General features: G+C 34.4%; 1 protein-coding gene across 7 annotated transcripts in view; it reads right to left on the bottom strand.

Annotated features, from left to right (window-relative positions):
* Window positions 1-14,265, bottom strand: part of LOC101437731 (cytochrome b5 reductase 4) — an 83,098-nt gene that overhangs the window by 52,145 nt on the left and 16,688 nt on the right. For all 7 annotated transcript variants that reach the window (XR_011650090.1, XR_011650091.1, XM_058307099.2 and 4 more), the window contains 2 exons: window positions 5,663-5,763; window positions 554-635 (listed from right to left, as the gene is read on the bottom strand). Coding sequence is in view for 5 of the 7 variants with exons in the window: in XM_058307099.2 (XP_058163082.1) it covers window positions 554-635; window positions 5,663-5,763 (183 nt within the window). In the remaining 2 variants the exon portion in view is untranslated. The remainder of the gene's footprint in view (window positions 1-553; window positions 636-5,662; window positions 5,764-14,265) is intronic.

The following is a 14,265-nucleotide window of genomic DNA, read 5'->3' as shown; positions in this document are numbered from 1 at the left end:
ACAGCTGACCTCGTAGAGAGAGGCAAAGCCTAGAGAGCCTCAAAGTCTATAGCTAACCTTGTGGAGAAAACAGTAGCTGAGCCCAGAGGAACCCAGGAAGCCTGGACCCTCACAGACGTCAGCAGCCATTTTGCTCCAACACATGAAAATAGATTTTGGTGAGGGAAGTATCTTATGCTTAATGGCCTGGTATTTGTAAGCTCCCACCCCAAATAAATACCCTTTATAAAAACCAACCAATTTTTGGTGTTTTGCATCAGCACCCCTTTGGCTGACTAATACACTAAATAAAGAACAAATAAAGCTTTCTTACTTCCACAATGCTTACTTCTCATACTATGAATTTTCTCTACAAAACAAAACAAAATTTTAAAGTAAAATCATTATTTGATTCCAAATAAGAATTAAAACCTGCAGAGAAGCTAGACCAGGGGGCCCGTGAAAATGAGAAAAAATTAGTGATTTATTTAAATCTATCTATTGAAATCCAAGTAAAAAAATGCATGTTGTCACACATCTATGACAATTTCAAGGTTGTTTTAGCACCATTTACCTTTAGGGACAGTTGCTTTAACTGCCATTCTGCCAATCAGGCACTCTTTCAGCATGGATTCGTAATTGACCCAACGATGAACCTAGTATAGAAGATAAATAACAGCAAAGCAAAATGAATTTAATTCCACAGGATGCTCTAATTTTATTATGAGCAAAACTAAACATTCATAAACCATTCTGAACATAAACCAAAAACTAAGAAGATTTAATTAGTCAACTCGGGAGTGATAGAAACACAGCATAGATAGGGATTGTTTAAAACAGGGTCTTCAAAAGGTCATCTGTGGACTTCTGGGAATCCCTGACTTCCTTCTAGGTTTCCACAAGATCTACATGTGTTTCATACTAATACTTAGATGGTGTTTGCCTTTTTCACTGTTTTCACATTTGCATTGATGTTAAAAGGAGTAGTGGATAAAACAGCTAGCATCTCAACATGAATCAAGGCAGTGTCACCCATCTGTACTGGTAATCTTTGTATTTTCACTACCACGAAACCACAGAGGGGGAAAAGCCAGTCTCCTTAAGAATAACCTTCAGGAAGCAGTGAATTTTATTATTTTTCTTAAATCTTGACCCTTCAGTCCATGTCTTATTTATAACTCTGTGTGACAAAATGGGAAGTTCTCAAAAACACTTTTGCTGCAAGTATGATGGTTGCCTGGAGGAAATTCAGTTTGTAAATGAATTTGACTTACAAATTGATCTAGGCACTCTTTTTTTTTTTTTTTTCATGAAAAGGAATTTTTACGTGAAAGAACAATTGTTAAATATATTATGGTTATTCAGTCTTGGGTATTTGACACATTTTCTTGAAAATGAACAAAGCAGGCTTGTCCCTTCAAGGAAAACAACTGACAATACTTTTGTATACACTACTGGTAGAAATTAAATTTAAACTACTTTTCTAGAAAGCACCTTGTCAATATGCATTAAAAGCCTTAAAACATGCAGCTTATTCACTCAGTAATCTGGAGATTTGTCTGAGAAAATATTTACACATACACAAAGATGTAGGTACCAAGACACTCACCACAGCCTAATTTATATTCAGCAAAATATTGGAAACAACCTAAATGTCCCATAGAAGACCAATAAAAGTAAATCATAATATATTATTTAATAGAATGCTGTAAAATTGAAATAACCAAAATAATATTGATAGCAGAATCCTTATGGAATGTTTCTGAGTAAATAAATGTATGCTAAAATAGTAACTATGTAAAGACAAAATGTTTATGTACATATAAATAGGCATTCATTTACTAATATACATTGAAATTTCATATACCAAATATAGAATACACACTAATATGTAAAAGCACTATCTTTGGTGCAACAGGGTTGGGGAGAATTTAAACAGAAGATGAAGGAAAAACATATTCTAGGAGGTAAAGGTATGGAGTTTGTCACAGGATTGCTGAACAGTGGCAGGCAATCCAGTTCATTCAAAGGAAGATCCATGTTGAGACTATTTACCTCAATACGGTCTTTTTAGGGCCTCAAACGCCAGGCTAAAAAGTTTAAACTTACTCCACTGGCAACTGAGAGTTGCAGAACAAAATGCTCAGACAACTTATCTAGCTGTCTTATGCTGTCTAAATTGGTCAGATATTGTCTAAATTGTACTAGAAGTAAAGATACAAAGCAGTATTAAAATAGTGGGGGTAGAGATGATAATGACTTAAACTAATGCAGTGAGGATGGACAAAAAGGGTATAATGTTTAAAGACAGATTCCATAGGATTTGTTCACTGACAATATTGTGGCACCAATGAGAGAAAGCAAAGATTACATAGTAATTTAAGTCCCCATTACCAGAAACAGGAAACAAGAAAAAAAAGGAAGAATATAAGTTAATGTTTTTTGAGGGAACACTGAACTGATGTGCTGACAGGTTATCAAACTGTCCATCAGGCATTTGGGAATACAAGACTTGAGGTCATGAGTGAGATCAATACTGGAGACAGAAATCTAACAATAACGAGATTGCTTAATATTCTTTGTACTCAAATACAAGGCACAAGTTAATTCTCAAATATTTAAAGATGCAAGAAGCTTCACTACAGTTTCTGAAATATAAAGTTGTTTATTTCTGTGGTGACTAAAATCAAAAATAATTTAAACATCACTGGTTTTATTAAAGCCAAAGGGAAATACAGTAATCTGACAACTAAACTTGCTAAATAATTTAATAACAGAGCAGTTTTTTTGTGAATTCCCCAAAACAGTAGCTTCTTTAAATAAGGTCCACAGAACTTATTAACACTGAGAAATACATATATGACTAAATTTTACTGGAAATTCTTCTCTCTTTTTTTGTCTTTGTTTTTTTAATGTTACATTAAAAAAATATGAGGTCCCAATATACCCCCCACCCCCTTCACCCCACTCCTCCCTCCATAACACAACCTCCTCCATCATCATGAGACATTCATTGCATTTGATGAATACATCTCTGAGCACTGCTGCACCTCATGGTGCAGCAGTGCTCTACACCACAGCAGTGGTGTGGCTCTACACCACAGCAGTGGTCTACACCATAGCCCACACTCTCCCACAGCCCACCCAGTGGGCCATGGGAAGACATACAATGTCCGGTACCTGTCCCTGCAGCATCACCCAGGACAACTCCAACCTGCAAAAATGCCCCCACATCACATCTCTTCTTCCCACTCTCTACCCTGGAAATTCTTCTTGTGGAAGAGAACATTAAACACAAAGAGGCTATAGAGCAAATATTATAAGAGAAAACTACAGCAAACAAGTTCTCAGGCAAACTCTCCCAAATCTTTCTGTTTGGTTTGCATTGATGGATAATAACAAATATCAAATGACAATGAAAACTTGCCTTAAAATAGCAATACGAGCCTCCCGAGGAAAATGCTATTAAGACCAATGGGTAAATATGGCTCTTCTCCAATCTAGGAAGAACATTAACACCAAGTGGGATTCTGCTATCTAAGTAGGTAAAGTATATTCAAGTATAAAACAGATTATATATCTGGCAACCCATTGAAAAAATAAATCCTAAAATGGGTAACAAGTAAGAAGAAGAGAAATCAAATTATATTAAATTAGAAGACAACTATAAAAAATAACCCAGTCGGAATCAGGTATCTCAAATGGCAAAAACCCAATACATCTTTTCAACAAATTGTGCTGGAATTAGCCATCTACATGTAAAAATAAAAAACTAGACAGACCTTACACCTTTCACAAAAATTAACTCTAAATGGATCATAGACTTAAATGTTAAATACAAGTCTATAAAACTTTTAGAAGAAAAAAAGAAAAAAGAAAAAAACTTTTAGAAGATAACATAGGAGAAAATCTGGTTTTAGTGATGACTTTTTAGATTCAATACCAAAAGTACATTCTATGAAAAAAATTGCACTTCATTAAAATTTTAAAATTTCTGCTCTGCAAAAGACACTGTTTGTGTTTTCTTATAAAGCTACACATAGGCTTACCATAGAGTACAGCAATTGTACTCCTAGGTATTTACCCCCAAAAAATTGAAATTTTTTTTTTGTTTTTGAGGTACCAGGACTGGGAAATGAATCTGGGACCTTGCATGTGGGAAGCTGGCACTCAACCACCAAGCCATGTCGGCTCCCCTAAGTTGTTTTTTGTTTGTTTGTTTATTTGCTTGTTGTTTGTTTTTAGGAGGCACCAGGAACCGAACCTGAGATCTCCCATGCAGGAAGCAGGCATTCAACTGCTTTAGTCACATCCAGTCCCCAGGAGTTGAAATTTTATGTCCACATAAAAACTTGCACATGAATCTTTACAGCAACTTTTTTCATAATTGCCAACACCTGGAAGCAACCAAGATGTCATTCAATAGGTAAATGGATAAGCAAACTGTGGTACATCCATAGAATAGAATATGGTTCAGCAATAAGAAATGAGCTATCCAGCCATGAAAACTTGAATGCATATTGATAAATGAAAGAAGCCAGTCTGAAAGGCTATTTACAGTTTGATTTCAACTATGTGATATTCTGGAAAAGGTAAAACCAGAGAGACAGTGAAAAAAATCAGTGGTAGGGTTTTGGGCAGAAGGAGGGATTGTGGAACAGGTGAAGCAAAGTGGATTTTTAGGGTGGTAAAACTATTCTATATGATTCTAGAATTGGGGATATATGACTTTATACATATGTTAAAACCTGTAGAACTGTACAAAATAGAAAGTGAATCCTAATATAATGATGAACTTTAGTTATAATAACATATCAATATCGGTTCATCAACTGTAACAAATGTACCACATTCAGGAAAGTTGCTAAAAATAGGGGAATCTGTAGAGAAGGGTATATGGGAACTATCTGTGCTTTCTGTTTAATTTTTCTGTAAACCTAAAACTGCTTTTTAAAAAATAAAGTTTATTAGTAGGAAAAACAATAGTATAATATGATTAAGCAGGATGAATTAAAATACAAAATAAAGCACATGTAAGGCAGAGGTAAATTTCTCTTCTAAAGATTGTTGTACTCAAAATAAGTTCAACAAATTGGTAGTAATTAACATATCCTGTGTGACTTTTAAATAGTATAAGAGCTACTGTTCATATTTAAGAAGATTAGAAAATTTAAATATCTTTTAATACCCATGCAGAATCTGTATTATCACTCTCAGAAAAAAATACGTTTTCTATTCAGTAGTCTCATCTAATATTCTATATGATATACACTCAACGTAGTAAAGCAAGATGATATATAACAACTCCCAAATGAGAAGACAAAGAGGATAGAAGCTAAGTGATTTGTGTAAAGTGATCCTTCAAGTTTGCAACAAATCCCAATGTTTCTTCCCATAAATCAGTCACATCATTATCATCAATCAAAACCAAGTAGACACTTGACAGCAGAGGAGACAGCAAGCACTTAAGACATGGAGTTAAAACACTCTCTAAATTTTAAATAAACTAATTCAAAGGCAAATTAAATAAACAACTGCTACTTGTGAGCATCCTCCTGTACTTCAAATTGCAAACCAACACATTTGAAATTTATCCAACTCTTTTCTTTCTTTTTAGAGATGTCACACTGCTAAACTAAGAATAGATTTCCATTCAATATTTGCATTACTCTTAGTACCTTACCTGATCAAAAAGGTCAGTACCATCTGATCCTGCAGCTCTCATTAGTTCATCTTCGCCACCAGGATGATATTCCATATATGGACTGACATTATAAACAAAACCTATGTCAAAGCAAGGAGAAATAGTATACTAAACCAACTTCTTAAAAGCAGTAAAAACTATAAATATAAGTTCCAATAAATGTTTCCAAATGCATTCTATTTAACAATCATTACTATTTTGAAGTATGGAGAACTATAATGGGTCTAAGATTTTACTGTACTTGCAAGCTAACAAGTTAACTCGCCAGTTTCATGAGCCCTGCCAGCAGACATGAGACTCCTAGTCAGAGACAAAGGACAGTTTATTACAACAATAGTAAGAGCTAGAATATCAGCATTTACATCAGTTCCCGGATCCCCAATTCCCATAGAGGTATGTGAAGAGAGTCTGGTAATACCTACACCCTCAATGGGCTGCAAGACAGGAGAAGAACCCAGAGCTTAGGAAACTCAAATCTTTTATAATGGTCAGTAAGCAAAATGGTCCTTTGCTCTGGAAGAAGAAACTATCTCTAGCATCCAAGGTTGTTTGACAAATAGATAGTAGACAAATTCAGACCTAAAGGTAACTCAAGAGTACGAAGAGAACTGGTTTTCTTGTATATAGGACTATTCCCTCTTTATATGTTGACTTCCATGAATTTAAATAATCTCAGATAATTTAAAATTTTCATCCTATATCTAATTTTAAAGGAGAGAAGAGGTTGGATGTCAGCTCCAAGAAAGATACTGCAATTTCTCAACCAGTTTAATTTTAGAAAATAACCAAGCAGACTGGATTTTTTACAAAATCTCTTAAAGACAGGCAGAAACAGTTATAACATACTTCCAAATACGTCTGTAAAAAATTAGTTAAGGCTTCTCTTTTCTCCATCTCCATACCCTTTTCCAAATTTAAAAGGAATTTTTCTTTTTGTTTAATGCTCCAAAATTCACAGACCACAAATGCAGAGGTGCTGATTAGAGTCAGAATTATTCTCAAAAGGCTTTTTTTAAACAAAGCTTAAAACATCGTTTTATTTTTTAACATCATTTGATAGCAAAAAGTATTAATGTTTTTTAAATTATTTTTATTAAAGAAGTTATAGGTTTACAGAAAAATCATGCAAGAGAGAGTTCCCATATATCTGGTCCCCCTCACATACACAGTTTTTCTAATTATTAACACTTTCTATTAGTGTGATACCTTTTTTACAATTGATGAAACAATCTTATAATACTATTAACTATAGTTGGTAGTTTTTTTGCCGTTGTTTTTTAAGTGATTTATGTTTTTTTTTCCCTCTTCTTCCCCCACCCCTGCCCTTGCTGTTTTTGCTGTCTGTGTTCATTCGCTGTGTCACCTTTTGTATCTATTTCTCTTTCTGTCTTCTTTTCTCATCTTTTTCCTCTAGGGTTCACTGGGATTCAATCCTGAGGACCTCTGACGTGGAGAGAGGTTCCCTGTCAATTGTACCACCTCAGTACCTAGTCTCACCTTGACTCTCTCCGTCCTCTTTTGTTGCACTATCATCTAGCTGCATGACTCACTTGAGCAGACACTCAGCTCCCCACGTGAGCACTGGCTCTCTGAGCAGGCACATCTTCTTTTCTTCTTTTTCACAAGGAGGCTCCAGGGATTGAACCCAGGTCCTCCCATGACAGGTGGAGGCCCTATCACTTCAGCCACATCTGCTTCCCTATAGTCAGTTGTTTCAGAGTTTACTGTTTGTGTTGTACATCCCTGCTTTCTAAAAATTTTTATTCTAGTAACATATATACAACCTAAAATTTCCCCTTTTAACCACATTTAAATATATGATTCAGTGGCGTTAATTACATTCACAGTACTGTCCTACCATCACCATTATCTAAAACCAAAGCTTTTCCATCAACCCAAACAGAAATTCTGTACCAATTAAGCACAAACTCCTCATTCTCTACTCCCACCTCAGCCCTCTGGGTAACCTGTATATCTAGTTTCTGATTTTATGAATTTGCTTATTCTAATTATTTCTTATCAGTAAGATCATATAATATTTGTTCTTTTATGTCTGGATTATGTCACTCAATATGAATAATATTCCATTATATGCATATACCACATTTTGTTTATCCATTCATCAGTTCTTGGGCACCAGATTTATCTTTTAGCAATTGTGAATGATGTGGCTATGAACACTGGTGTGGAAGTATCTGTTCAAGTAAGTCCCTGCTTTCAATTCTTTTGGGTATATACCTAGAAATGGGATTTCCAGCTCTAATATTTAATGCTCTGAGCAACTACCAAACTGTCTTTCACAGCAGGTACCCCATTTTACATTCCCACCAACAATGAATGAGTATTCCTATTTTTCCACATCTTCTCCAACATTAGAATTTTCCATTTTTTAAAAAGTAGCCATTCTAGTGGTTGTGAAATGGGATCTCATGGTTTTGATTTGCATTTACTTGATGGCTAATGATGTTGAGCATATTTTCATGTTCTTATTGGCCAACTGTATATCTTCTCTGAGGAAATGTCAAGTTTTTTTGCCTATTTTCATATTGGATTGCTTTATTTTTTGTTACCAAAAGCACAAGTAACAAAAGAAAAAATAGATAAATGGGACTTCTTCAAAATAAAAAGGCTTTTGTGCATCAAAGGACTTCATCATGAAAGTAAAAAGAAAAAAACTTCTGAATGGCAGAAAATATTTGGAAAACATATCTAATAAGGGTTTAATATCCAGAATATAAAATGAAATCCCAACAGGCTTTTAAAAACACAGGATCCCTTCCAAACAAAAAAGCCCCAAACTTTCTCTGCAACCAAGACATGATGAGAGTTCTAGTTTCTCAAGAACAGGAAATCTACAGCACATGACCATCAAAACTTCTATGATGATATTTCACATACTCCGGTAAACAGTTGAAAGATAAATAGGAAGACTTGGTCAACATTCCACATGTGTTCTCTGCTGCCTCTTGGCTATTTAAATTGATTCTTATCCTCCCATAATGTTACCCTCCTTTTAATATAGATTAGGATCACTCCAGGAACCTGAAGAACTTCCCATTCTTTTTAGATGGCCCAAGCTAGGAATGGTTATATAATCACTCACTACAAGACTGTTACACAATAAATCACAATAAAGACTGTTGGATAGCTTCTCAGCCCCTGATATGTTAGATCCAACCATATTTGGTGGTCTTTTTTTTTTTTTAATAGTAATTTGTAAATTATAGGACTTAAATCCAGCCCCACAAGGCAAGTGGTGCATTCTCTTTGATCCAGAGCCTTTTTCTTCTTTTTCTCTCCTTTCTTTTTATCTCCTTTCAAAAGTATTTAGTACAAATAAAATCCTGAAGACAGAAGAAAACACATGCAAAGATCCTGATTTATACTTTTCCTTCATATTTAATTATATTCTAGTTGTACTATGCATGGTTTTTAGAAAGCAAACTTCTCAGGTGTAAGGGTCTAGCCTCCTATGAGCCTTATCACTTGATTTTTAGAAACTAATTTTTGCAACATTCTAAATTTTGCAGTGATACACCTCTCATGCTCAGATGTGGCAGATTTGAACACCTGATTGTCCATTAAGCAGAAATAACTAGTATTTATGGACCAACAGACACAATCCTGGTTTAATCCTAGGCAATTAATAAATAATACAAAGCCAATAAAAATAATAATGTTAAGAAGAAAAATGGGCAAGAATAGATTCATGAAACACCAATCCTGAACCTGAATGGTACAAAAGTAGGCCATAAGGTTCTCTTACAGCTTCTGAATCAATTATATTGGTGACCTATGGGGACAGAGAGGATTAGGGTGAAGGGTTGGGAAAAATAAATATTCCTTTATGTTGATCATTTATTTGTGTTTTGTTTTTAAACTCTAAACAGCAGTGGGCCAAGAACTGATTGACTATGTCCTGTTAGGAAGAGCCATTTATTAAAACTAAAACACAATAATTATATGAGGAAGACATAGTTCAGTATTTAAATAGAGCATGTTTTAAATTCCCTAGTAATATTCAGGGGTATATTTTATAGCTAACTCATCTTGGCAAGGCTGCTGTCCAATTGAAAGCCTAATTCAGAAGAAAGTACGCTGAATTTCTGTAGGAAATGTACTGGTAGAACCTCTTCTTAATATTTTCATACTAAATCATTTCATTTGTGCTACATTATATGTCTGGAACTCTGGACTTTCAAATGAGTTCTTCGAATAAAAATTACCCTCTTTTAAAAATTACCACCTCGTACTTTTTATTGTCAGAAACATACGCCTTCAATTCAGTCATAGAATGACAGACTCTTAAGACTGTCAAGGCAATTTAAATTTAGTCTGACCATCCACTGTAGGATTTGTCTCTATCATTTAGCATCTGCTTTAACAGTACCAGTGTCTAGAAGCTCACCACATTTTTAAAAGCTTAGTTCAAGTTTCAATACCTTTTTATACCTGAAAACTAAAGATGAAATTTTGCATGCAAAGATAACTTTCCACCTTGGCAAATGCTGCCTATAGTTTGTCATGTATAATTTTTACATATATTTGTTTGTAAATTAAACCCCATCTGTTACTGATAAAGATTTGGAGTATCTTACCTTAAAATATCTACCTTTAAGTTTGCATAAGACTATAAAATTTTAAACAATAAAATATGTAGAAGAAAAAAAATATATACCAGTTGCCTAAGCTAGCTAACAGTGTTACTGCAATTGAGCATTAAATATAGTCCGGAACTTCCGAGCAGACATTGGCAAAAGAGATACTAGGAACAGACATTTCATTATCTGATTCACACACACACATAAACACACATGACTTGATAGTTGTTTAAAGAGGAGAAATTTTCCCCTGATATGGTGACAAACTATGAGTCTTTGTATTTGGGCCATTGACCTCATAATAGATACAACAATTTAACAAAATGCAGAAATGTTCTTCATATCACATTTTCCCCATACCACACATGCCAAGGGCATGAGAGTAAATCATAATTCAATGATGCCCTTGCTGCATGGCCATGTAATGTGGTTTCCTGAAACTGTAACTTATATAAAGATGGACTCAAACTAACAAGACAAATAGTGTTTCCCTTACATCTTGTATTTGAGATTTCTATCATGATAATGTCAATTCTATAAAGTGAGGGTGCTACTTCCAAGACAACTGCTAGGCTTTTTCTAGTAGCTGGATAGCAATGGGTTTAAATTTCTTGTCTCTGACCGAAGACCTGAAATTTTACATCATAATGATAAGGTACATGTCATATCAAATAGAATTTCCATGGTACAAAAATATTAAACTTCCAGATATATTTTGTTTTTACTCAGGGATCTAAAGCATTAAATACATTTCTGATTTTGCTGACAAACTTCTGTACTATGGGGAAAATGAAAACAAACATTTATTGAAAAACTATTATGCTATGTAACTGTGGGTTATTTATATATATATGTTATATATATGTATATATATATATATATATATATATATTTATTTATATATATACACACACACACACAAATGATATATAAAATTAAATCCCAGCACATCTGGGAGACAGATATTACCAATTCCAATCTTACATGGGGAAATAAAGGTTCAGAAGTAAGCATCTATGTGAAGGGCATACAAATTGTAGGTGATAAAATTAAAATTCAGTCCCATCAGTGTGAATAAATACTACACCATCATAAAACTTAGAAGACTATTAACAAGGGAATATGTTCATGGTCATTTTTTAAAGTAAAATATAGAAAAGACATGAAGGTTTTTCACATTGCGCCTATTACTAGTTGGTAGGAATGGATGAGATATGCCCTGTTTTACCCCTATTTCCCTCACTCAACCTCCTGGGGCTGAAAGCCAGGACATGAAGAGAAACTTGGGATGGAACAACTGCCAAGATTGCTCTGAATTGTTTAAAGAGCACGAGGAAAGTGGTGTCCACATTTTTCTAGTCTGCAGAGCCTGTGTCTAGGCTGTCCATTCATATAAGAATGCCAATGCTGGTGTAAACCAGACAAAACAGGGTTAAATTACTTAAAATTGGTTTTGGCCAAAGGAAGCCAGAGAGGCAACAAGTAAGCATAACATGGGAATACTCTCAAGTATGCACACTCAGGTTGGCCCTTTTATAGCTAAGTTATTCATATCTATCCTTTCAGTCACTGTCAATGCCTTTCCAGGCCATACAGGTGACCTAACTAAAGTTTACCTCATATTTAAATGTGTTTTTTCTCATAATAACGTTGTTGGGATAAAGTAGAGTTAAACTACTTTGACCACTAAAGGTAATGCAGAGATCAGTTCTGATCTAGATTTTAACTCTTATCAGTCAAATTCTTTATATTTTGGGCTTACCTCATCAATGGCCTTAAAAGAATATAAACCATTTTATAGTTCTGCTTGTTTATCTCCTAGCTTCATGAGGAGTTTCCACTGAATCTGCTCACTTGACTCCATCAGGTACAACCTGGTTGCTGCATTCCTCTCCTCCCACACACTGTCCCATCAATACTTCCTGACTTTCATGACTTTCTAATTTTAGTTTTCTATGAAAAATATAATTATAGTTAATGCAATATTAACATTAGAAAAATGATACTCCCATTATTTTATATACTCCCCACTCGAATCAACATCAAATACCAAGAGCCCAGAGGCTTCGCATGGTACTTTGGGCTTGTGTGTCCACTGGGCCCTTCCTGAAATGACCAGAGAGCTCTTTTTAAAACTGCTTTATTAAGACATAATTCACCATACAATTTACCCATTTAAAGTGTACAATTCAGCAGTTTTTAGTATATTTAGAGTTGGGCAACCATCACCACAATCAGTTGTTAAAACACTTTTATCACTCCAAAAAGATACCCCATAGTCATTAGTAAGTTGTCGCTCCTCATTCTCCCTATCCACCCACCCTCACTAAACAACCAATAATCTATTTTCTGTCTCCATAGATTTTCCTATTCTGGACATGACATTTCATATAAATGGAATCATATAGTATGTGGTCTTTTGGGTTTGGTTACTTTTACTTAGTATGATTTTGAGGTTCATCCATTTGTACCATGTATCAGTACTGCATTCCTTTTAATGGCCTTATCATAAAGATATGCTATATTTTGCTTAGCCAGTCATCAGTGGATGGCTATTTGGGTTGTTTCTACTTTTTGGCTATTTTGAATAATGCTATGTATATTCGTGTACAAGTTTTATGTAGACATATGTTTTTACTTCTCTTAGATATTTACCTAAGAGTGGAATCGCTGGATCATATGGTAATTTATGTATAACTTTTGGGGAACTGGCATATTTCTTTCCATTTCTACCAGCAAAGTATGAGGGTTCCAATTTTGAAAGCTCTTTATTCATCAGTACTCCAAATCCTCATCAGAAGGAAAAGTTCCCATCCATCTTCAGAACCTGAATCCTATCACATACCTCAGATAACTGAACTCAGAAAAGGACTGCAGCTTGCTACAACTTTATCTTACACCCAACTCAACATAACAGGATTATGTTAAAAACAGCAAAATATAAGACTCAAGTGACATTTTGTAATCCTTACTATCTATTTTCCAGATGAGGCTTCCACAATTTTTCAGGTAACTATAGAGGTGAACCATGAGAGCCCATCAATTAGGAAATTAATCACCATGATTGTTATGGAAATACACACATTAATTAATGATTTTTAATTCTTCTTTGTTTTATTGTGTAAGGCAGAGTCTCCAAGTCCTAAGGAAATCCAAGCTCTTTGACCTAGGGTCAAAACTTTTTCAGAGCAATTCTAAGTTGCTATTTGCCTTTTCATTCTCATTCTTTCATAGATATACAGTAGAGTTTCTTAGAGGCTACATGAAATGTGATAAAACAGAATAAATGCAGAAGTTGACAGGAGTATCCAGCTGTCATCTATTAAAACAAACATTAAAGATATTTGCAAAGTAAAACAAAGCCAGTTTTCTTACTGTTTTTTCGTGTGCGTGTTGGGTAATATACTTATTTTTCATAAAAATATGTATTATTTCAAAAGGGTAAAGATCAATAGATAAAACCATCAAAAACAAAAGATCTTTGAAGCCCTCAATAATTTTTAAGAGAGTAAAGGGGTCCTAAGACCAAAAAGTTTGAAAACCACTGCCATAAGTACAAGTGGTACTTTTGTAATCAGATTAAAAATATTTTTTGTTTTAAAACTTAAACTTAGATTTAACTCCATGGTTTACTTGACAAACATTTATTTAATGCTGATTATGTATGTACAAAGTGCTATGTGCCACTATACTATAATATTTCTACTTATTTCAATTATTTGCCACTGTTTATTTTGAAGGCTTTCTAAAACAGGTGAAGGAAAGAGGTGTGTTTACACAGTAAAATCATGCCATATTTCTTTGCATTAGAAAGATCCATTTGTGCAAGTACTGTGACTCCTTTGCCATCTTGTGGTCAATAAAGAAATTACATCTTATTTCCATTAAGTCTGACTTCTATCTAGGTATGTACGGCACTCTGTCAGGGTTAAGAGTGAACAGGAACAATGAGACACTCTTCCAGCACTGCACACCAAGCAC

This window comes from Dasypus novemcinctus, chromosome 11, assembly GCF_030445035.2.
Source record: "Dasypus novemcinctus isolate mDasNov1 chromosome 11, mDasNov1.1.hap2, whole genome shotgun sequence".
Taxonomy (NCBI): domain Eukaryota; kingdom Metazoa; phylum Chordata; class Mammalia; order Cingulata; family Dasypodidae; genus Dasypus; species Dasypus novemcinctus.
This window is presented reverse-complemented; position numbering and strand designations above follow the sequence as displayed.